Raw genomic sequence first — 25,717 nt, 5'->3', positions numbered from 1 at the left:
TAGCCCTGTATTTGGCTATTTTTTTTCTTATCTCAAGACAGTTTTGATGACCTTTTGAACTTTACAGTGTTTAAATCCCTGTGAGAACATAGGTTTTTTTTGTCCCAAGAGTGCAGTTTACTTCACCTAATTCCTCTTGATTTGATAATTATGCACAAACTAAACACCTTGGGCTTCTTCATGCAATGCCACATTTGGATCCACTGTTACTGTTTGGCATATTTTAATTTCACTATTTTGTTTGAAGTATTATAAGAGGATCTGTGTGCCACTAAAATTTTGTGGGACAAACTTTAAATATCATGAAGTGTAAGGATATTACAGACTATTCCCTTTAGTTTGGTTTTTGTTAACATGGTTTGGTATTAGTCTGCCAATGGCTTTAAGAGTAGACAGAATTGTTCTTATTCCTTTGTCTTCTTGTATCCCAAATAAACACAATATTTCCCTTCTTACGCATGGAATTGTAAAGCTGGAAAGTAACTGAAAGATCATTAAGTAATTAATACTTACTGCATGTATGAAAGGATGAAAATATTTTCCATCTGGCTAATTGTATTCAAATTAAGCAAAAAACAGTAAGGCAGATACAAAAAAAAAGCTTATTTAAAAATAGAATTCTCCAGGGGTGCCTAGGTGGCTCAGTCTGGTTAAGTATCCAGCCCTTGATTTCAGCTCAGGTCATGATCTCAGGGTAATGAGATTGAGCCCTAAGTCAGGCTCTATGCTGAGCGGGCGTGGAGCCTGATTAAGATCTCCCTCTCCCTTGCTCCACCCCCTCACTCATGCTCTCTGTCTCTTAAAAAAAAAAAAATTCTCCAGAGATGCAGTAAAGTTATCTCAGATGTATCTGACATATGTCCATCATGCTGTTAGGAACTCTGGAAACCAGATCAATAAATTTTTTATTAAGTGCTTACAGTTTATAAAGCAATACAATGGATGAAAGAAGTGTAAGACGTAGTGCTTACTCTCAAAACAATGTGTGACTAACAAGTTGCTTGAATCCCCCAAGATAAAAAGAGTTACCACATTATCGAATATGTTTAATTGCCAGATTAATTTTAAAGATGTAATTCAGAAATCAAATAAGGACATCTTAGAGTTTCAGGTAAGGCTCCCAGAATATGTAAAATGTGAGGTGGACCTAGAAGAATTTCCACTGATAGAAAGGAAAGAAATCAGTTATCCGTATCTCCAAAATTAAAAAAATTTCAAATTATGAGGCTGAAATTTTGAGGAATATTCAGTGCATTTTGTCGCCCAAGTGGTTTTAAGTACCATGTGATAGAAATCTACTTAAACCAGAAATTCTAGGTTTCCCAAGAATTATTGGGGAATAAGATGTATCATACTGATTCTTGACTATGCCATACCATAGTCTTAGAGTTATAAATATGATCATTCCTATTTAATAGCTAACTTATCTGGTTTCATTTAAGAGTTGTTAGCTATTTTAGTCCATTTAGATATTTTCCTATGGGAAGAAATCTTTGGTGCAATTTATAGCCCATATTGAGGCTGGAATTAACCATTTTCAGACTTTTTCCTACCTTTTCTTATTAAGTCAGAGGAAACCTTTTTCAAACACACTTTAACTCATGACCTCAATGTATAAAACTGAAAATCTGTGGCTCTAACTCTGTCATGTAACAGTGTTGCTCAGTAATGGATAAATTAACTTTTCAAATATCCTCTGACTTGGTCCCTCAGAATAACGCATACAAAATTTATTTTCTAAGTTTTCCCCTCTGCCCTTCTCAGGCCCTCCTCTTCTCACACTGACAATTTTTTTAGTAGTTTACACCAAAACTGTGGTGTTACCCTTAGTCTTTTTCTCTCATATTCTACATCCAGTCCATCAGGGGATTTTTGTGGCTCTGTCTTCTAAATACATTCAGTACTTGAGTGTTTGTTTGTTTGTTTGTTTTGCCACTTCTGTCACACGCGTGTGAGCCACCATAAGCTCTCCTTTGTATTACTGCATTAGCCTTCCATCTGTCTTCCTGCTTCCACCCTTTCACCCTAGGCTCTGTTCACTAAAGTAGGGATTAACAAACTTTTTCTGGGACCTACTACCCTGCTGTTGTAGCCTGAGAGTAGCCATAGGCAATACATAAATTAATGGATATGGCTTGTGTTCCAATAAAATTTGATTTATAAAAGTAGAAGCAGCTGGACTTGAACCCTGGGCCATAATTTGCAAATCCCTGCTCTGATGCATCCAGAGTGAGCCTTTTAAAAATCAGATTCTATTCACTCTTTTGACTAAATTCTCTAGTGGATCTATCTCACATATAGTAAATGCCAAACTCCTTTATCACTCCCTCACTCTTCAAAGATAGAGTGCTCCTGATATGTTTGAATGAGAAACAAGTTGTGTTTAGTAGGAAGAAGAGGAAAATGAATATTGAGTAACAGCTGTTAGCAGTGTTCTCTGATATTCCATTATGATCATTCTTTTTTTTTTTTTTTAAAGATTTTGTTTATTTGACAGAGAGACGGTGAGAGAGGGAACACAAGCAGGGGGAGTGGGAGAGGGAGAAGCAGGTCTCCCACTGAGCAGGGAGCCCAGGGCGGGGCTCGATCCCAGAACCCTGGGATCACGCCCTGAGCTGAAGGCAGACGCTCAACGACTGAGCCCCCCAGGTGCCCCATGATGTTATTTCTTTTAGTGAACTTGTGTTAAGTCACAATGATAACTACCTTCTTTTTTAAAAGACACGAGAATAAAATTTAGAAGTCTTAACGTACAAACACTAAACTAAAACATTTTTAGTCAATTACATGAAGTTTCTCTTCTTATGAATAACATTAGGTTTCAAGGGCTCTTAGAAAGTCCATTTTTCCTAAGTCTAAGGTAATATCCAGACAGTAATGGCCACTTGTGGGCAAAGTTAAAAAAGCTTTTTCTCAGAGTTCTGTTTTTATATTTAGCCGCAGAAGTTAGAGTAAGGGACCTGGGAGCACCTGGCTGGCTGTCAGTAGAGCATGCCACTCTTGATCTCAGGGTCATGAGTTCAAGCCCCACATCGGGTGTAGAGCTCTCTTAAAAAAAAAAAAAAAGTAAGGGACCTGGCTTGATGACATTTTGTTTGGCGGGGAAAAAAAATCTGATGAAATTTTTTTTTTCTAGAAATTAATTATGACCCAAGTGTGAAATGGCTACTTCAAAAAGAGGAGAAAATATTCCTGGGCTTTGTATAAATATAATGCCCACCCCACTGAAACAGTTAGCCTTCTGCGTTTTCCACTACTCAGCCCATATGATGAAAATTTCATTAGTTCTTACTAACACACCATGACTATGATTTAAAAAAAGAAAAAGAAAAATCTTGAATATGGCTTGGTTTGTTACAAATACTGATAAAACTGGTAGGATTTTGAGAGGGAGGTTGCACAGAGCTTATACTTTGGGGTTTATGGGACTATCTTGTTCACCTAGTCTTTGTTCTGAATGTTGTCTGTAAGGTTTTGGTTTATCTAGTTCTTTTTTTCTGCAGTGATTTGTAGAGATTGAATAACTATACTGCCACTGCTGCCATCTTCCCAAAATAAGGTTTTTAATTTTTTTAAAATTTCTTTAAAAGATTTTATTTATTTGAGAAAGAGGGAGAATGAGAGAGAGAAGCAGACTCTCTGCTGAGCAGGGAGCCTGATGCGGGGCTTGATCTCAGGACCCTGAGATCATGACCTGAGCCGAAGGCAGACGCTTAACTGACTGAGCCACCCAGGAGCCCCAAAATAAGGGTTTTTAGGGGCGCTGGGTGGCGCAGTCATTAAGCGTCTGCCTTCGGCTCAGGGCGTGATCCTGGCGTTCTGGGATCAAGCCTTCCACATCAGGCTCCTCTGCTGGGAGCCTGCTTCTTCCTCTCCCATTCCCCCTGCTTGTGTCCCCTCTCTTGCTGGCTTTCTATCTCTGTCAAATAAATAAATAAAATCTTTAAAAAAAAATAAATAAGGGTTTTTAATACTTAATATATATTTTCAAAGATCTCCTTCCCCTTTTATTTAATCGCCTTTATAGTTATTTTATTTTTTAAAGATTTATTTATTTGTTTGAGGGAGCAAGAAAGTGGGGAGGGGCAGAGAGAGAAAGAGTCTTAAGCAGACTCCACACTCAGCGTGGAGCCTGACATGGGCCTCAATCTCAGGACCCCGAGATTACGACCGGAGCTGAAACCAAGAGTCACATGCTTAACCAGCTTCACCACCCACATACCCCTATGGGTATTTTAACAGATTGAGAGATGATTGCTTTTGTGATAATATTACTTTATAATGTTCTAAACTCTTAGAGATTGGCTGTAGGAGAACTAACGGAAAATGGTTTGACATTAGAAGAATGGTTACCTTCAACATGGATTACAGATACTATTCCCCGAAGATGTCCATTTGTGCCACAGATGGGTGATGAGGTACTTTTAAACTTTTAAGAACAGTCTTTGTTTCTTTGAAGTATCTTTAAGCTTTTTTAAATAGCTCTTGAAACTGTAGAAAATAGCAGGTTCATAAAGTTTCATATCTCATTTTAGATGTTTGTAGCTGTGTATGGAAAAGGTATAATTAGGAGGAAAGCTCTTTTGAGGCCACTTGCCACTAAATATTGCAATAAATAGCAAAACTAAATATTATAAGAGAATGGAAATTCTATTAGCATTTTAAAAACTGGTATTTTTTCTTTTAATAAGCGAATTCTATTGCCAATTTTCTTTTTCTTTCTAAAAATATACTTTTTTTAGCTTAAAGCTCAAATACATAACATGTTGAAGGAAAAATGCAATTCAGCATTTTTTAAATTTTATTTGATAAGTTCTCCTTTAAATACAATGTTTATAATTTATTAGATCTTTTAAAAATTTATTAGAATCAAAAATATTTCATTTTTAGGAAAATATCTTTGTTCATCATTTTGGACTGTGTACTTATGAATTTGAAATGGAAATGTAAGATCTTAGATCAAAATTTCCCTGTCCAGTGTTCATGCCTTCTTATTTTATGCGTAAGTGTTAAGCAGAGTCATCTGGTATCCAGTAGATTGGCAGTAATAAATTAGGAAGTACATTATATGAGCTTCTTTAGCAAACAACACTTATTAGCAATAGAAAGTGGCAAGTGACAGTTGCCAGTGAAAAAAAAGGAAACAAAAACATTTTAATGCAAGAGTAACTCTGAAGAGCAGTCTGAAAAAAATTCATTCAGGCACCCTACTTAAGACTTGAAGAGCACAGAACATTTCTACATTGTTGTAACTTAGTACAATGATAGAGCCTAACAGGTCCTTGAGCATCAAGAAAATGCTTAATTAAATTATATTTAATATGTTATTTCAGGATAACTAGAAAGTGTGTGAATCCTTATTGAATAATTTTCTTTCAAAATGTTTAAGTTGTCTTTTTAATTGTTCATGCTTAAACAGGTAAATTCTCATTCAGCATTATTTCTTTGCGTGAAATTTCAAACAACTGGAACAATAGTGATATTAATGAATAGAATAAAAGTATGTAGAATAATGGATATCCCAGAATGTTCCTAAGAACTTAATAGCATTAAAAAATTTTAATAACTTTTTTTTAACAAGCTCCACTATTTTTTTGTAGTGGGAAGAATACCTGGTATCAGACTACTGTGTCAAACACCAATAGATACCAGGATGGTAGTCAGGTGTCATTTAAATCTGACCTTCATAAAATGAGGGTAAATATATGTCTTGCTCTCTTTATAATGATAAAATATATATATATAAATACATTTTTCATTTCAAAGTTTACTGCATATGTACAAACCACTTGGTACCGAAATACACGAATAACAAATTGATCACAACTCCTAGTTACAACTTAATAGGTCAACTTGTTTCGAATCCAAAAATAAAACAGTGAAACAAAAAAACTGCTCATTTTATCCTCTTAGTGTATAACCAAAATAATGTTATTTAGAACACTTTAAGTGGCAGTAGGACAACTTGAGGAAAAGAAGAAAAAAATATCAAAATATTAGAATTTCTTTTGAAAGGATATTAAATTCTCTCTTTGCAGTTTTAGCTGAGACATTGCATCTTGTAAAGGAAACATTCGAGGTTTAAAATTGGGACTTTATTTACTTTTTAGGTTTATTACTTCCGACAGGGACATGAAGCTTATGTTGAAATGGCCCGGAAAAATAAGATTTATAGTATCAATCCCAAAAAACAGCCATGGCATAAAATGGAACTACGGGTATGTTGTTTATTACTTAAAAGGTGCAGTTTTAGATAATGTAGAAAATTGTATTGAATGTTACTCTTTTCACTGTAAGAAACTGTTTCATGAAGATGGGTTTTCTAATTGGAGCAATCCTAGAGAGTAAGAGGTATTTAATTTTCAAAGAAACACAAGATTGAATTTAGGTATTCTGATAGTTTATAAGTACGAAGTGTAATTATAGTGAAAACACTGATGTCTAGGGTAAACTTCATATTTGTAAATAAGTATTTCTAGATTTAACAGCCAGAGTTCAAAATTATGTAGAGGTCTTTGGAACTATATTGGAATACTTGTATTTCAATAAATTTTTCCCTTTTTAAAAAAGTTTTTATCGAGGTATAATTTGTTAACTATAAAGTACACAAATTCTTCACAAAGGCCCACAAATTTTTGCATGCACAGAATTACCACCACCTAGATCAAGATTGAAATGGAGAAATGTTTTGATTATGTTTATCAGTTTATTTTGTGATTTATTTTGTGAAGATGGTTTATTTTCTGTATCTTAGGAACAAGAACTGATGAAAATAGTTGGCATAAAGTATGAAGTGGGATTGCCTACCCTTTGCTGCCTTAAACTTGCTTTTCTAGATCCTGATACTGGTAAACTGACTGGCGGATCATTTACCATGAAGTAAGGACTATTGAAAGAGGCAGTGGTTTCTTAGTATTGTAGATTGTTTTTCAAGATTCAGATACATTTTAACTTCTTTTAGATATTTTTAGGTATGTGAGCTAATCAATTTGTTTCTATTTGTAATTAGATACCACGATATGCCTGATGTTATAGATTTTCTCGTCTTGAGACAACAGTTTGATGACGCAAAATATAGGCGGTGGAACATAGGTAGGTAATTTATTTAGAAGACATACATGTTTGTTATTTTTAATATAATAAGTGATTTACTATTTTTAATGATTCAGAAAAAAGATAATCATAAATCTTCTTGCCATTTGTGGGAATGTTAATAACAAAATACAAAGATACAGTGTCAGGTATTTAAAATATAGTTGACCCTTGAACATCTCAAGGATTAGGAGTGCTGACCTCCTGCATAGTCAAAAATCTGTGTATGACTTTTAATTCCTCAAAGAGTTAACTCCTAATCGCCTACTTTTGACCAGAAGCCTTACTGTGATGACATACACAATTAACATGTGTTTTGTATAAGTATTCTTACAATAAAGCAAGCTAGACAAAAAATATTATTAAGAAATCATAAGAAAAAATGCATTTGTAGTATTATATCAGGAAAAAAATCCGTGTGTAAGTGGACCTACACAGTTCAAACCTATATTGTTCAAGGGTCAATTCTCCTGATCTCGTTGATGCTGAAATTCTAAACATATTCGCTCTTAGATTTGGTAACTCTTATAAGATTCTTTATAGCTATTCCTTTAGGTGTTTTATGTGTTGAATTAAATTTTCATTTAAAAAGGTAATAGAATTCACACTTGAAGAAAAGACATCTTCCAGTTCAAAATGTTTAATAATTTGGACTGGTTCTTAAAAGTTTCCAGGCATTTAAGATGCATTAATTTATTTTCATATGGATGTGCAATTCATTAGAGTTTTGGGTTTTTTTAAAAATTTTCAGACAGGGCTACTCTTTGTCATCTTGGAGTGGGATGTGGTACATATATGACATATTTGGTTTGAAAAAGCACATCAGTTGATAGGCCAGTCCATCTCTCCTCCAGTGCCATTAGAAGGGATTGGCATGGTGATATGTCTTGTTTGGTCTTAGTAAACTTAAGAAATTTACATGTGTGCTCTAAAAAGAAAACTTAGAAAAATGCAAGTTATCAAAATTAGGGACATGGGAGTTATCAGAAAGAATTTATATTCCATATAAATTCCATTACACCATTTTTCTGGAAGCTTTGAAAGATGTGTTCTATCAAATAAGGGAATAAACCAAGGAAGGAAAAGACATGGAATCCCTCCAGGAGACGGGAAATCCAGAATAGGAAAGAATCAAAATGAATTCCCAGTAATAGTCAATAGAAGTCTCAGGATAGCATCTGTCTAGCAAGTCTGTAAAACGACCAGTTCAGAAGATGATGTCCTCCAAGAGCAAAGTCTTCAGGAAAGAAAGAAAATGGAACTGATGAATTACCTAACCTATCTGACTTTGTTGGAAATTATGTTGAAGAATGTTTTATAGTTTAAGCTGTTAGAGCACGTAGGAAGACTTAATTGTAAATTCAGAGAAAACCAATTACAAAAAAAGTGAAGCAGTTATTATAAAAATTCTAGAAGAAGGAAATCGTGTACTATTTGGCTCTGTAGCAAACGATATTTACAGTTACAATAAAAACGATATAGATTAAATAAAATACACATAATTACATACAATTATATGAGAGGTCAATACTTAATGTCTAAAACTGATGAGTCAAGAAATAGCTCTGTACTCATTATTTAGAAATCTTAAATTTAAGAAGGAATAGTTACAAGAGTTAAAGATTTTTTTTGTTTTGTTTTGATTATAAGCCTTTGGTACACTTGTTTTTTAAATTATTTACATGTGTTACTGAAAAATTTTTATTTTTTTAAAGACATGCATCTGCCAATAAATTGCAGAACAAATATTAGCAGTCAGAATCTGGGAATATTCCAGAAATGAGCTGATAACAACCTAAGGAAAGAAATATGGCAAGCAAAGCCATATCAAAGCGATATTTCAAATGGTGGATGTGCATTGGAATTTTCTCACCTGGATTGTAGCTTTTTTTTCCCTGCCTATAGATTAATAATTTTTTCTAAGGAAATATGCATCTACCTACTGATAGCCATTTAAAATGTTTAAAGCTTACTCTAATGGTGTACTCTATTCCCTGCTTAATTTCGTTATCTTTCTGTAGTATTGTTCATTGTGGTTAGACATATATTATCCAGTTCTTCCTCTTTAGCATAATGTCATTAGTGTATGTAGGATCATAAAAAATAGCTCTTTGAAACTCATTATGTTTAAGGTTGTAGTGGTGTCAAGAATGCTGTTTATTAATTATATGGTAGCTTCTCACTAAGTTCAGTGTCACTAATATGTATCTGAAGAGCAGTTAGAGACTCTATCTGGTAATAGATCATGTTTCCCTCTTAGCATTGGCTGTGAGAATGCTTTGAATCTAAATTTGGGCACCAATGCATACCCATTCAAAGTAAAATATAACTTGACAACATGCACTTGTGTTCTATTAACTTATTCCTGGCTCCCAACTTCCCTTTTTGTCATTACATTTTATCTTATTTTTTAAATTTTCAATTCATTTTATGCTATATGTTTCTATAAACTTTTGAATCTTTTTTGGTAAAAAATGAGAATATAAACAAATACTTTTCTCTTTATGGGTTTGAAAATGAAACTTAATTCAGATGAGTTCTAAAATAACTAATTTGTTCGAAATCACACAGATAAGTTATTTGAACTCACGGCTTTCAGACCCTAAAAAACCGCTCCATACTGTGAAGGTCAAGGAAGAGGAAAGAGTGGCAGAAAGAAAGAGAGTGATTTACAGTTTTCATATGACACAGAGGGAAGCTAAGAAGATAGTTTATTAGGGTCTTTGGGGAAAGTAGCTCTAGTGGCAGGATAGTAGCTGAATGCAGTTGCGTAAGGAAAGGAACATAAGGAGTGCTATCTATTTTACAAAGATTAGTTGTTTTTGTTACTTTCTTGTTTTTATAGAAAAGAGAAAGTGAGTGTATAAATGAGTGTTACAACATCAGGATGATTGACATGAAGGAAGGCAGGTTGAATGTTTTCTTTTTATTGTTTTTAGCCTAGAGTTTTGATTGGAAGAACTTGCCTATAGAAAGCAAGAAATTAAAGATAGACTATAAATACTTGTTGGGCAGAAATTATCTAAACCATGCTTTTATTTGAATGAAGAGTTTGGGCATAATCCTAATGATAAATTTAAAATTCTAGATTGATAACAATGTTTAACCTAAGAGTGAATTTCTCTCGACCCTAATAAAATGTAAGAAATGGTACTGGAAACTGGTAAGTCACATTGATGTGTTTATTAAATAACTTTTTTCCTTAATATTGCCAATTTTATTTATTTATTTATTTTGGAGTGTGTAGGTCACTTTTTGTATGTTTCCTGAAATTATACAGATAGTGTCAGTATCTTAAAGGTATACTTTGGGAGAAAAGAGTAACAACAGCAGCAGTACATTTCAGAGTAATGAGATGGCTTTTATTCTTGTCTAGGTGACCGTTTCAGATCAGTCATAGATGATGCTTGGTGGTTTGGAACAATTGAAAGCCAGGAACCTCTTCAGCCTGAGTACCCTGATAGTTTGTTTCAGTGCTATAATGTTTGGTAAGGGAGTGTTTGTTGTATTTTAGTTCAGCCTGAGTCACTTTATTTATTTATTCATTCATTCATTCATTCATTCATTCATTTTGGGGGGGAGGGGCAGGGGGAGAGGGAGAGAGAATCTTAAGCAGGCCCCAGGCCCAGTGTGGAGTCCGACACAGGGCTCAGTCTCACAACCCTGAGATGACTTGAGCCAAAATCAAGAGTCGGATATTTAACGGACTGAGCCACCCAGGCACCCCCATCTTGAGTTACTTTTAATGTTTTCCCCATCTATTAATAAAGTGACAAAGACACTTCTTTTAAGCACTTGAAGCAGTTGTTTTTATAATGTGATTTTATGAAACTTATAACACAATATTTAGATTTTTTAACATAGGGATTTTCCTTCCTTTAAGCTGGGACAATGGAGATACAGAAAAGATGAGTCCTTGGGATATGGAGCTTATTCCTAATAATGGTAAGTGTATGTTAGGCTTTTTGTGTTACAAAATTAATTTCTTAAATAAAAAATCTCATTTGCTGACCTGCTACTGCATAAGGTTGTTATGAAGAGCATATAGAAAATATTCAGCTGTTACTTACTGCACGCCTATTTGGATTGGAGGTAGGGAAGGCATAGAAGTAAGACATAATCTTTGTCCACTTGGAATTTATAGTGTAAAAGGGGAGATTGAAATTAATTAACAGCAAAATATGAAAATGTTTTGCTAATTATTGGTCACTCCTAAAAGATGAGCACTTTGGAGCAAAGATTTTTTTTGTAACTTCAGAACACTTAAAAATAAAACATAATATTAAGAGTTCAGCCTTTTGAATGTGACATAGATTCATACGCTATCACTGCCATCTTCTATGTCATCTTGGCAAGTTCTTTAAGACTCGAAACTTCAGATTTTTAGGACTTCAGCCTTTGAAATTCTGTAAACTAATACCCTACAGGGCTCTGTGAAGATTAAATGACATCATGTGCGTAAAGGGCTTATTATAGAGCCTGACACATGTAAGGGCCTCCATGAGTAGGTAGTTTACTACTAATAATAACTGTTTTCTTGCATATGGCCTGATACATTGCGGCAATAAGTAGACATCTTCCAGGAACTGAGAAAAGGCCACTATGGCTGAAGCCTGCAGATTGTATTTTCCTTCAACCCCAGTGTCCATTTTTGTTTCTATGTTTTGAAAAATACAGCCCACACAATTGCGTATGCGTAAAAGGATTTAAAAGGATATATATCCCAGAATATTAATGATTATTTATAAAGGATGGAGCTATAAGGACTTCCACAAATTATCTTTTACATTATTCTATATTTTTTCTCCCACAATATATCACTTTTCCTGTCAAGAATAAAGACTTTAAAAAACAAAAAGGAAAAAGATCTTGTGACATAATAGAAATAATCATTTATAATGGAGTTGTTCACTAGTTATTGTATTCTAAAAAGTCAGAGATAACTTGAAAAAGCTAAATCCAATCAGGTAAACCTTAGAAATGAGAAAAAGGATATGCTGATATTTTCTAAGACTAGTTCTTCCTAGAAATTATCAATTTGAAAATTTAATACCAGTAACATATTTTTCATCTCACTGCTAAATTAGAGTTGTTTGAAACTATAAAATATCTTTTCAAGATTTTATTTATTTATTTGTCAGAGACAAATAAGTAGCAGCAGGCAGAGGGAGAAGCGGGCTCCCTGCTGAGCAAGGAGCTCTATGTCGGACTTGATCCCAGGACCCTGGGATCATGAATTGAGCCAAAGGCAGATGCTTAACCGACTGAGCCACCCTGGCATCCCAAAACTACAAAATATCTTGAACAACTTGTAATGATGTTACATGGCTTATCTTTTTATTCTCTTTCTCTTCTTTTTGTAAGTTTGAGGTTACAGTCACATTGGACTACTGTATATGAGAGAAAAGAACCTAGTCAATGTTGTATTGCTTGGGGTATTTCTTGAAATGAATTAGTGGCATTAATATTTGTTTCCTGCCTAAATATATCCATTTGTGAGGGGGGTAATTTTTGTTGTTTTTGTTCTGTCCGGATACATTATACATGTGCATCAGTGGAGTTTAATTACATTGTGTGAGGAGGAAGAATTTTGTATACGAATAGTAGCATATTTTTCAGTGTTTCTCTGATGAAACCTAGTTCAAAGTAAATGTTACTTGGCAGATTTGTAGGTTTTATTGTCACCACCACCACCTCCTAATGTACGCAGAAAGCATACCTTCATAATTTAAAAGCAACAAGCATATGAATCATCTGTTAGTATTCATAATTCTCTCTTTCTAGGTTTAAAAAAAGTTAAGACTTTGAAGTATTTGTGAAAAACACCGCTTTAGTTCAGTTTCACTTTGTGTATGTTTTATTAAAATAAATATGGAGATTATATCATGAAATGATGCAGAAAACTTGCAAATTAAGCATCGTTTTATAGAAATAATTTGTCCTTTACCTGAAACTGATAGTAGAGTAAGTTGTCAGGTATAATTTTGGAGAAGTAATTATATGCTCATCTAGAGAATTATTTATAAAATTAGTGTTTTAAAAAATAAGTTTTACTGACCCTTGAAACATACTTCCCTTTAATGAAAACACGGAATATACTTACCAGATCTTTACAAAATTATACTTTAGTTTTTTTTTGACAATGTCAACTCTGCTTTCTAAAGGTAACCTAAATATTTGCAAAAATCACATTTTCACTAAATTTGCTTTTCTGTCTGTGTATTTCAGCTGTATTTCCTGAGGAACTAGGTACTAGTGTTCCTTTAACTGATGTTGAATGCAGATCATTGATCTATAAACCTCTTGATGGAGAATGGGGTTCCAATCCCAGGGATGAAGAATGTGAAAGAATTGTTGCAGGAATAAACCAGTTGATGACACTAGGTAAATAATAATAGTAACACAGGAATATAGAAAAAACTGGCAGAAAGGAAAGGAAAAATGTTACTCAAAAAATTTTTTTCGCATTATCATGTCAGTTGTTTTTAAATATTTTCAAGTGGAATTTCTTTTTTTTAAATGAGAACTTACATAGGACTTGGGTGTCTAGAACAGTTAAAAATGGGGTTGCTCAAGCTGAATTTTAGAGTGAGGGCCTCCAGAAATGCCAGGGGTACTTGTGAAAAATCTGGATCCTCCAGAACCCGATTTGAAATTCTTCAACGTAAGTAAGCTGACATGATGTGAATTGGGAGAGGAAGGTTGAAAGGTGAATTACAATTGTATGGATAGCTATACCAGTTCTCCCCTTAACTTCATGAATATATAAACAAGAGAATACTTGTAAGGGGAAGGAAAAGAATAGTGAACTGCTTTAAAAAAACTCATTTAAAAAAACAAAAAACAAAAAACAATGACCACAAAACTTTTGGTTATCTGAATTCTGGGCTTCCAAAACAACTATAAACTAGTGTGGTGGTTTGTAGCAAACTGCCCTGTCAGTAAGGAATCAAGCTTCAAAGAGGAGAAAATTATTGTGAGTTAGAGGTGAAGACACTGGAGACACATATTGGATAATATTTTCATCTGAAATCTTTTTTTAATATGGCAACACTTTATTTAAAGAGTGTCATAAATATGATCTTAAATAATTTTAGTAGTATTTTAGCACAGGACGTTGTCTTATACTGTATGTGAATGAGCAAAAAAATAGAGAGTGATCTTTGCCAGGTTTTAGATTTTTACCAGTTTACTGTGTCCATTTGGGTCAGTGACATTGAGTCAAAGACTTCTGGATCTTTTTCTTCCTCTGAGTGCTTGTGTAATATTTCACAGCATTAAGTTGTTAAGATAAGGTGATAAGTTTTGAGAAAGTCAGGTTACATTTGAATGGACTCTGTTATTACAGTGTTAATGACAGAATGACTGTCAAAAACCTACAGATTCAGAAATGGCCAGGTTTTAAGTATAGAAATGTATGTGTACTTAATAGGTCAGATTTATATACTGTCTGTCATTTCTTCTAAGGGATCTGAATAATAAATATCCCTAGAATTTTGTAGTGTAAATGTAGACGTAATAAGCAGTGAGACTGTATTAGGCTAGTTAAACTGTATTTACTATGAAAAGACAGTGGCAGTCTAATGGTTATGTGGATCAGAATTTGTCTTAATTCAAACAGAATTGTCTGTGAAGTATTTTTAAACAATAAAAAACATATAAACTAATTTTTTTATTCTAGATATTGCATCAGCATTTGTGGCCCCTGTGGATCTACAAGCCTATCCCATGTATTGCACTGTAGTGGCATATCCAACGGATTTAAGTACAATTAAACAAAGACTGGAAAACAGGTTTTACAGGTTAGAACTCATTTGCTGTAGCCACTATCAAAAGAAAACTAAATGATCTTTGAGTATTTCTCAAACTTCAGTGTGCACATAAATCACTTGGGGATTTTTTTTTTTTTAAATGAAGTCTCTGGTTCAGTAGTTTTAGTAGGACCTGCAGGTTCTGCATTTCTAACCAGTTCCCCGGGATGGTGATGCTACTGTAGGTGTACAGACTTGCAACATAATTCATAGATAGAGTTTTTTCTAGTTGCTAATACGAGTTGGTGTTCAATGTCTTCACACTGTAATTTATAAAGCAAGCCAGAGTATTTCGTTTTCTCCTAGAAATCACATTGAAATATATTTTCATGGATTTTTTTTTTCATAGAACAGTATTAAAAAGTTGCGTATTTTTTCTCATTTTGCTAATATTTAGCTTATAAATACTTGAAATTGGGAATTCAGGCTGTTTTTCATAGTTGTAGGTTAGCTTGAAAGACAGAGTTAAAAAAGACCTGATTTCAATTAATTTGCATCGTCTGGTTAACAATTTCAGTAAACATTGAGTTCTAATCTTGGATGGGCATCGTAGTTTTATTGCCTGGAATGTCTTAAAGTGAATTTAAGTCTAGCTTTCACATAATGAAATCATACTTTAGTTTTCATGATTTTTGCTTAGAACACTAACAGCATTTTGTTTGTTTGTTTGTTTATTTATTTGAGAGTGAGAATGAGAGTGGTGGGTGTAGCGGAGCGGGGGAGAGACTCTTTAGCAAGCTCTGCACCCAGTGCGGAGCCTGACTTGGGACTCTGTCTCACAACCCTGAGATCATGACCTAAGCTGAAATCTAGAGTCAGACACTTAACCACCTGAGCCACCCAGGCACCCCACAACATTTTAATTTAAATGATTGCATTAAAAAAAATTTGTGGCCAGTTTTGTATTACTGCAGTTCTTTATATTATTCATTTTAACTTAGGGAAACTTTTATTCGTATTTTGTATTTTTTAATGTGTAATGTGCTTTTAGTGTTTTTTTTTTTTTACTTAAATTATAATTCTTATTTGGTACTTTGTGTATCTGGCACTGAAAACACCACTTATTGTTCCTTAATTTACTAAAGCAGGGTTTCTCAACAAAAGAATTGCTGATATTTGGGGCTGGAAAATTCTTCATTGTGAGGAGCTATCCTTGCCTCTACCCTTGAGATGCCAATAGCAGCCCTTAGTTGTAAAAAGGAAAAATGTTTTTAAACATTGCCGAATATGAGGTAGCATCTCTCACCCAGAATCATTGAGAACCACTGGAATGAAGAAAACTAAGATGTTAAATTTCAGGTTCTAAAGATTTTTCTGATCTTAGTTAGGTGTTACTGCTGTTCCTTTATTGATATTTGTCAAAAGCATAGAGATGAGGAGGAAATCACTATGATATATGCCTCCCAGCCATCTTACCTTCATAGTACATTTCTTCAAATCTTTCTCAACACCACATGTTAAAAGTTTAAGAGAAAATGGAGAAGAAATTTTTAGCTACATCCTTCCTTTTTCCCTAGACCCCTAAATCACTAAGCCTTAGGAAGTGGACTTAGTGCTTCAGAGATGGAACAAGATAGGGGAGAAAAATAGGGAGATAGTTACTATACTGTAATCGTTGGACTATAACTACAAAGATAAGCTTCTGACATCTCCCACTATTGTTGTAAATATACTTTCTCATAGAAATACTACTCAGCATGGTAACTGCTAAGGTGTACTATATTTCAGGGTACGTTACAGCTTAAATAGGCTTTTTTGGCATTAGTTTAATAGCCAATATAAGAAAAACCTGAGAACACAATCCTTACATAAATTAAAAACTCCCTGTTCTTGAACCTGAAACTATAGACCCAAATTGTGTTCTTATTTAATAAAATTATGCCTTCATGTGCTTTTTCACTGTTTCAACCTTTTTTGTTTCTCCTTTACTCATTGGCTTCAGATTTCTTACAGTTGATGGTTTTCCTCTCTGATACTTCTGGTTCTGTCTCTTGTTAAACTACTACTAATCAGTTTGCCCTGCTTGGCATTAATCTAAAAGCTTATTTTACAGTTTTCTGTAGAGTACTCTGAAGATGCCTGTGATTCTGTTATTAGAATAAATAAACCTGTGTGTATGCTTCTGTATCCATAACTGTATATATTTTTTAAATTATATATAATTGTATTTCTATTCACACATCAATATCAGTAATATTTTCTGAGTATTTTCTTCCTTGTTATTTTAAGTGGGACTGACCACATATTGGATGATAGCCTAGAAGTTGTCTTTGGATTTTTCTTTACTTTCAGAGAGAAGAGAAGGCACCGTTAATAATCTAGTGTGTGTCATCTGGTGCGAGATTTTCTATGCAAATACACAATTAATGTTGCTCCTCTTATATTTCCCCTAACACAAATAAGGTTATATATTTCCTTATATTTTTAAGTTGTGAGTTTTGTAGTTGGATAAGACTGTAATTGAACAGTTAGAATGCCTTGCTTTTAAATTGTGCACAAATACTTTTAAATATAATGAGGTTAAGACTTTTGTGTTTTGTTTGTTTAAGGCGAGTTTCTTCCCTGATGTGGGAAGTTCGATACATAGAACATAATACACGAACATTTAATGAGCCTGGAAGCCCTATTGTGAAATCTGCTAAGTTTGTGACTGATCTTCTTCTACATTTTATAAAGTGAGTTGTTTTTCCACACTTGATTAAAGTCAATATTTTAAGATGTAAAAGGTAAAAATGTGAAATGCAGTTATATATATGTCACATGCTGTGCTGTAAATAGAAAGCATATAATGTCTGTCTAAACATTATGAAAGTTGTGTTACAGTTATGTTCTGCAGTTAACATTTTAAAAAATGGATCCTTCTCTAAGTCCAACTGTTGGACAATAATAATGAGGGTAAGCTTGTATAGAATATGTAATGTTTTACCTAAAATAGTTCTTCTAAGCCAAATAATAATTACAGGTAGGAGATATCACTATCTGTAATTAACAGTTAAGGAAACAGTTTTAGAGGTTTACATGTTTAATTTTCATAGTACATGAGTGTCTTCGATCTAAGAATTTGTCATCTTAAATGACAAGTTTATAAAACAGTATGTAAGTAGTCCAACCAGAAACTAAATTAACTTTCAAGATTCTTATTAAAAGTTACGTTTACTTTTTACTTTTTACCTTAGGAATTTCATATAGCCGTAGAATGAATTGAGCCTTCTAATCGAAACTGAAACCACAGGAATGACTCCTGTTTTGTATAAAATACTACTTTTGAGTTCATACTAAGGTTATTTATATTGGATAATTTTTTCCGGTAAAAAGAGAATCTATTTTATAATTTAATTTTAAATACTCAGCTGGTGTCAATTTTCATTTTCACATGCTAGGATTATTGAGGCTCTTTAAAAAAAACATCTCCAGCTTCATCTCATTACTCAGAATAATCATAGGGCCTCCTTTTGTGGTGTTAGGGGTTTTTCTGGTAAGGAATATAGGTAATGTCAATATAAGAAAATACCAAAGAAAATTAGTATGGTAAATGTTATATCCTACCCTCTACCTTACTCTCTAAAGAAACCTGTTGCCTTCCAAATGGTTTGGGGGCTATTTTTACTATACTTGTGCTCCCCTCCCACCCTGTAAAATTGGTAATTAAGAATTAGTTATTCTTGGAAGATTGTTTATTAACTTAATTATAATGGCTTATAATATTTTAACTATAAAGTTTATAGTGTATAATTTTATATTATATGTATTTGTATGTTTCTTTTTCCAAAGAGACAGGAATTAATGGAGTCGCATGATATGTAAATTCACATGTTAGTGATAATTTAGATGAAACAATTATTTTTATATTTGGAATAGTCTGTATTTTATTTGGAATAAAAATGTATTTCTTTCAAATGTTATTTTGAAATACCTTATTAGAATAGATTACTATTTAAAGCATTTATGTTGTATATATCTAAAAATAAATCCCTAGCATTTCTTAGAGGTACATAATTTGTTTATACATTTTTAGCTGACAGTAATTTTCAAATGTTAGATGTATCTTGAAATTTTGATTATTCTGTTTTTTAATTGAGTTATTTAGTCAAATTTCAAGCAATAGGGTATATAATGAGGTGATGTGAGAGATACTTGAGATAGAGAGAAATGTATATTTACCCTCTTCACACAATTTCATAGATGAATTTTAAGTAACTGTAATATACGGAAAAACTAACAAGAAAGTCTATGAAAGTTTAGATGAGGATCACTTCCAACTTATGACAGTGGAGTTTTAGGTACAGGGAAGAAATGTTTTAGGATGTTATGGACAAGGTAGATATTGATAGATTTAGAAGTTAGATGAAAGGAAAGCCATTCTAGGTATAAGGCGTTATTAAAGGGTTATTAAGGGAATTAAGCACTTTAAATCAGGTGAAGTAGAGAATACATGAGCAGACATAATAGGGATGCAATGCTATAAACATGAGTTTGAGCCAGATCATGGAGGGCTTTGAATGCATTTCTAATCTTAACTGATAGGGAAGAGACAAAAAACATAAATAGCAGATTGATTGCTACATCTAAGCAACTAAGAGGTGATAAGGGTTTAATTTATGGAAATGAGAAAGAGGCAGAGGCCAAGAAAGTTTGAAGGTAGAATCACAGAACTTGGCCAGTGATTGGGTTAATAAGGAGGCAAAGGAAGAAATAGTGAAAACACATGCATTACTGTGAGAATAGTAATGCTGTTGAAAATAGGAAGAGGGGGAAGAGTGTCCGGGAAGTGAAAATAAGGTTTAGACATGTGAAATTTTAGATGATGGTAGGAATCTCAGGAGAAGAGTCCAACCAAATTACAGGAATTTGGAATTCATTTACACAGATAAACTGCAGATATATAAGATTATGAGGGCAAAAGCTGTAGTGACAAGGGAAGATGACTAAAGGACAAAATTTTAGGAAATGACTAAACATTTAAGAATGAAAAGAAAGAATTAGAAGACAGGACATATATAGCTTTCCCTTGTGTACTGAGGAATGAAAGAAGGTGTCCCCCACACAGCAGTGATCTGAGCAAAGACTGGGAGGTGAGAATTGGGTTTCATGTAATGAAATAGCCAGATTGGAAGCTCTAGGTAGGGTGGAGAGGCAGGGGCAGGTGGGTGGGTATAGAGTTTCGGAGTCAACCAATGAAGAAAGCCTTCAGCTTCAAGCTTTATCTTAAAATCTGGTTTTGGTAACAGATTTAAAGGGGGGAAAAATCTCATGACTCTACTCTTGTATACTAACATTGCCTTGTTGTTTAGGGATCAGACTTGTTACAACTTAATTCCACTGTACAATTCAATGAAGAAGAAAGTTTTGTCTGACTCTGAGGTATTTCATATTTCATATTTCATCATTTAGACTATGTTCATCTTTTTCTGTATATAAAAAAGAAATTTACACATAGTAGTTTTCAGATAAATGGTATTATGAAAATTATTTTTGGCTAATGCTGAAGTTTCAAAAAAGTGGTCCAGAATTTCCTTGTTACAGTTGCTAAAAACATTGTGTGGGGACTTTCTAATGAATCAGTAAAATGTTCCAGCATATACATTATGGGTTTTCCAAAGTGTAAAGGTAATATTTGGCATATAAACAGCTGCGATAGACACTATTAACTCTAAAGAGTATAAAATGAAATCTGGAATGTTTAATGAGTCTGATAAATTCTTACTTCAAAGGAAGAAGAGAAAGATGCTGATGTGCCAGGAACTTCTACCCGAAAAAGAAAGGTAAGACACTTTTTATTTTAGCAGAAGTACTTAATATGAATTAAAATGTATTAAAAGCATTGTTTTTAACTCTTAGTATTTTTAGAGACAGATTAAATATTACTTCCAAATCAATTTCCATCACAAAATACATGGTTTTCAGAACTAGGTGAATGATATTTTCTATTATTTGAGTTACTGTATATTACCGAATTATAAGAGACTGCATTGAAAGTACAGATTTTACTGTATAAATATTATTTTATTAATGTATTTGAAAATTTTCATTTAGGACCATCAACCTAGAAGAAGATTACGTAACAGAGCTCAATCTTACGATATTCAAGCATGGAAGAAACAATGTCAAGAATTGTTAAATCTCATATTTCAGTGTGAAGATTCTGAGCCTTTCCGCCAGCCAGTAGATCTCCTTGAATATCCAGTAAGTATTTTTGGAAATATTTTCTCTATATCTCACACATGACAATTAGCCATTTAAGTTGTTATTTCTTATGATTATCATTTATTTCTTCATTATTAAATACATGTTGTCATCTATTTGGCTATATGAAGCATCTAAGTTGAGTAGTGTGGTATTTAAAACAGAAAGAACCCCAAACTAAGACTCCACAAAGAATTGGGTTATGATTCCAGCTCTTACCTAAAGTTGTACATCTTTGGGTAAGTCATTTTTTTTTCTCATCTAAATTTTTTTTACAATTTTCTTTCCCACGCTAATTCTAAGAATTTATTATGGCAGTTATTTAGGGAGCAAGAATAATAGTACCTACCTAACCTTCCCTACAGGGTTATGGATGGAATGAGAATACATTAAAATCGTTTTTAAACTATAGCAGTATATACAAATGCAAGGTAGCATTATTATATTTATAGAATTCATGGTAGAAAGATTGAGTAAACCTGATCTGAGTATTTATTTTTGCATGCAGTCTTAGTTATCTAAATATAGCTTAAAGTGTTTTTTTATTCCTTTATTCAGTCATTAAAGGATGTACAGTTTAGATAACATTCATGGTTTCAAATGAAAATAAAAATGAAATATTTTATAAGAGATCATGATGCAGATGTGGTATCCTCTAATGTCGTTATCTTTTTTATGTATGTGTTGTAACGTGCAATGATGAAAATAGAGAAATTTCATCAATAGATATATATCATAAAATGCCCTTTTTGTCATTTAAAAATCAAGAAATGTGGAATCTTGAATATAAAAGATAAATTTTTAATTCCAGCAGTGTGATAAACTGGGCTAATTTGAACCCTATGCTCCAAAAAACTCATAGAAGAACTGAGCTAATGCTACAGTACTCTGGTTTTCAATTCTCTTTGTTTTTGGAACCTGTGGATTTCCCTTTTGTTTCTTGTGAACACAACTATGTATTTTAGAAAACGTTGTAGTTTATCTAGTGCTTGCAGATGTTTGTATTCTTAGACTTCCCCACAGAAAAGAAGAGCTAGATAGAAGCTTTAATGTTTAGATTCTAGAGGCACAAGAATAACGCTATGTAGAGACAGAAAAAGCCATATGAGCCAAGGTGAGGAGGGAAATTGGAACTGAGATCCCACCAGGACTGTTGAAAGATTTCACCTTCAGTGAAAACAATAGTATAATTCCCTCCATGAGGAAAAGTGTCTGTCTGGTGCTCTGTCAGGAGAGGAGTCTCCCCAAGCTCTCACTTTGCAAGGATTTAGAGCCCAAATTTACGCTACCCTTGTGTGTAGAAAGAAATTCATCAGAGGGAGGAAAAACCAATCCCTAACTACAGATGAATTAATGATAAAAAAAAATCGCAAACTGTATGAGGGAACGATCCATCATATATACAACAAAAGCAACAAATGGAAATATTAGCACCCTCTCCCCCAAAACTTGACATGATAGATTATTTCTGAACTACTACATCAAATCTAAAACCAATGACTTATTTAATGCGCCACTAAGAAAGAAAAATGAAATGCTGCCAACTAAACTTGGATTTGTTATTTCGGTTTAAGAGATAAATGGAGAGATAAGAAGCATAAGGAAAAAAAAGACCTTACTCGAGGGGGGAAAGGAGTGAGGCAGGTATTTTTAAAACTTTAAACTAAATAGAATTTCTGAAAATGAAATGTAAAATCATTGAAATTAAGCTCTCGGAAAGATTAGGAGATACGGTAGATAGATGAAAAAATTCAGTGAGAGAGAGAGGAGACAGAATGGGAGAGGGGCAATCTTTGAGGAATTAATGGCTGTGTACATTTTCTGGGGTTGATAAACATTTGACAAAACATGACTCCTGACTAGGATGTATATGAAAAAAAATCTTTACCTGGAATAATAGCGAAAAATCAAAACCCTGAGGGCAAAAGAAAAATGTTAAAACAGCCATACAAAAAATATGGGAGGGACCTGTTTTCATGACTCTGCATAATTATACTTGTGCATCTGGAATCTAAACCTTAAAGCTTATGTCTTTCTCTTCCTTTCTGGGGAAAAGTCCCGAATACAAATACCTGCTATCTACATATGTATATGCATACATATATATGAGTTGCTTTAACTCTGGATACTAGTACAGCTGATTGATTTTACTAATGTTGAACTGAGGCTCAGATTAAGCAGCTCTCCAAGATACATAGCTAGTTGTTGGCAAAGTGAGAATATGAGCCCATATTTTCTATATCTGGTGCACCAGAGCTATATGCAGTATTTATTAGAGAATAACTATTATATAAGACTGTAGTCTCTCTTAAGTATTCAAAGTAATGAGAGCAGTATTTAGAGCTTCTCTTTCCACCAGCCAGAAGTATTAGCAGAAAGCAGAAGAAACAAGAAAAAAATTATAATTTGATCACTTGTTTCTTACAGTACTCCTTGATGGAGGGAGGTGTGAAGATTTAGGACCATTTACTGTTTTTTATTACTGTCACCGAGGAGAAGAGAAAACTGGATTTATTACTTTTTATATTTCAGAATTAACTATGAGTTAACTGTCAGCCTAACTCTAGCAGAATATTTAAAGCAGTCATATTCTTAATACTTCAGCTTTTGTATTGAATTTAATCAAATACTTAAGGCAAGATTTTTAAAATTAAATTTTGTATGTAAATTAGCTTGCTAAATAGTCTATCCCATTCATTTATTCAACAGAGATGTATTGCATGGTTACCCTATATATACTGTATTGAGTAATGGAAACCCAAGATACAAACCAAGAAAAATGAAGTGTTTTACCATAAATATACTTAACATTTCCCTAAAATCTGCAAAGTTTGTAAAGACGGTATGTCCTAATAATCAGTATCCAAGTAATTACAGTGTCTGTTAAAGTGGTTAGTTACTCTTAAGAGGTTAGAGAGGTTGGACACTGTTCAGATGATGTTACCATTGCATAAAGCAATTTTATAACTTCTTCAGCTTACCCACACACAGCTATCTTAAGAGTCAAGGTTTCAGGGACATCTGGGCGGCTCAGTCGGTTAAGTGTCTGCCGTTGGCTCAGGTCATGATCCCAGGGTCCTGGGATTGAGTCCCACATCAGGCTCCTTGCTCAGTACGAAACCCATTTCTCCCTCTGCTTACCTCTCTCCCCCTGCTTGTGCTCGCTCTCTCTCTGACAAATAAATAATAAAATCTTAAAAAAAAAAAAAAAAAAGTTAAGGCTTCAAATACTTTTTTTTTTTTAAGGCCATTCATATGATTTCATTACACAGGAAAATCTGAAATCACAATTTTCACTTTGGATATGTTCTTTTCTAGTTCACTATCTTTTTTAAGTTTTTATTTTTACTGTAGTTAGTTAAAATACAGTGTGATATTAGTTTCAGTGGTGCAGTGTGGTGATTCAACCCTTCCATATATCATTCTGCGCTCATCATGACAAGTGCACTCCTTAATCCCTTCTGGTAACCATTAGTTCTCTATAATTAAAAGTCTGTTTCTCACTTTGTCTCTCTTTTTCTTATTTTTTTCCTGTTGCTTGTTTTGTTTCTGAAATTCTACACATGAGTGAAATCCTATAGTATTTGTTTTTCTCTGACTGATTTATTTGGCTTAACTTATACTCTCTAGCTCCATGCATGTAATTGCAAGTGGCAAGATTTCGTTCTTTTTTATGGATGAGTAAATAGTCCATTGTGTGTGTGTGTGTGTGTGTATGCATATCTTGAAAAATGTTGTTACGGCTGATATCAAAGAGATTACTGCCTGTGTTCTTTTCTAGGATTTTTATGGTTTCAGGTCTCACATTTAGGTCGTTAATCCATTTTGAATTTAATTTTTTGTGTGACACCAGTATATTTTGATAATTTTGTGTATATTATAAATACCTGAGCAACACTTAAAAAAATTATGACAGAGAGTTAGGTATTGTCATAAACACAATGCATGAATCAAATGGAATCTGTTCAAGTAACCCACAGGAAGACTGGGGGAAAAATAAAAACAGAACAAACAGAAAACAATAAAAGTGACAAATGTAATTGAGATCATACAGTGTGCTTTATAGCCACAGTGGAATCAAACCAGAAATAAAAGTAACAGGAAAATCTCTAATCTCTTGATTGATAACTAAATAAATATGCTTCTGAATAATCTTTAAGATCAAAGAAGTCTTAACGGGAAATAAAACACATTGAACTAATAAATGAAAATATAACATCAAAATTTGTGGGATGAAGCTAAACCAATGCAGGGAAATTTACAGCGCTAAATAGTACATCAGAAGAGAAAAAGTCTCAAATCAGTAACACATGCTCTCAAGAACCTAGAAAAATAAAAATAAAATGAACCTACAGTGAGCAGAAGACAGGAAATATGAAAAGCAGAAATGAATGAAACTGAAAACAGAAAAACAGAGAAAATCCATAAAACCAAGAGCTGGTTCTTTCAAAAGATCTATGAGAATGATAAACGTCTTTACAAGCTAAAAAGAAAAAAGACACAAATTGCTAATATCAGGAATGCAATAGAGATCATTACAGACCCTTTAGATATCAAAAGGATAATAAAGGAATACTGTAGGCAACTCTGCACATACAGATTTGACATCTTAGATGAAATGGACCAATTCT

The 25,717-nt window shown here is 33.4% G+C and overlaps 1 protein-coding gene across 1 annotated transcript in view; it reads left to right on the top strand.

Annotated features, from left to right (window-relative positions):
- The window catches only part of PHIP (pleckstrin homology domain interacting protein), a 131,839-nt gene that overhangs the window by 94,313 nt on the left and 11,809 nt on the right, over nt 1–25,717 (top strand). Inside the window, exons 23-34 of the mRNA XM_034648088.1 lie at nt 4,299–4,418; nt 6,111–6,218; nt 6,755–6,879; nt 7,010–7,092; nt 10,469–10,580; nt 10,976–11,037; nt 13,321–13,476; nt 14,774–14,894; nt 17,453–17,578; nt 20,195–20,264; nt 20,615–20,665; nt 20,937–21,086. Of these exons, the coding sequence (XP_034503979.1) occupies nt 4,299–4,418; nt 6,111–6,218; nt 6,755–6,879; nt 7,010–7,092; nt 10,469–10,580; nt 10,976–11,037; nt 13,321–13,476; nt 14,774–14,894; nt 17,453–17,578; nt 20,195–20,264; nt 20,615–20,665; nt 20,937–21,086 (1,284 nt within the window). The remainder of the gene's footprint in view (nt 1–4,298; nt 4,419–6,110; nt 6,219–6,754; nt 6,880–7,009; nt 7,093–10,468; nt 10,581–10,975; nt 11,038–13,320; nt 13,477–14,773; nt 14,895–17,452; nt 17,579–20,194; nt 20,265–20,614; nt 20,666–20,936; nt 21,087–25,717) is intronic.

This window comes from Ailuropoda melanoleuca, chromosome 19, assembly GCF_002007445.2.
Source record: "Ailuropoda melanoleuca isolate Jingjing chromosome 19, ASM200744v2, whole genome shotgun sequence".
Classification (NCBI taxonomy): domain Eukaryota; kingdom Metazoa; phylum Chordata; class Mammalia; order Carnivora; family Ursidae; genus Ailuropoda; species Ailuropoda melanoleuca.
The sequence above is the reverse complement of the archived record's forward strand: the minus strand, read 5'-3'. Positions and strand labels throughout refer to the sequence as shown.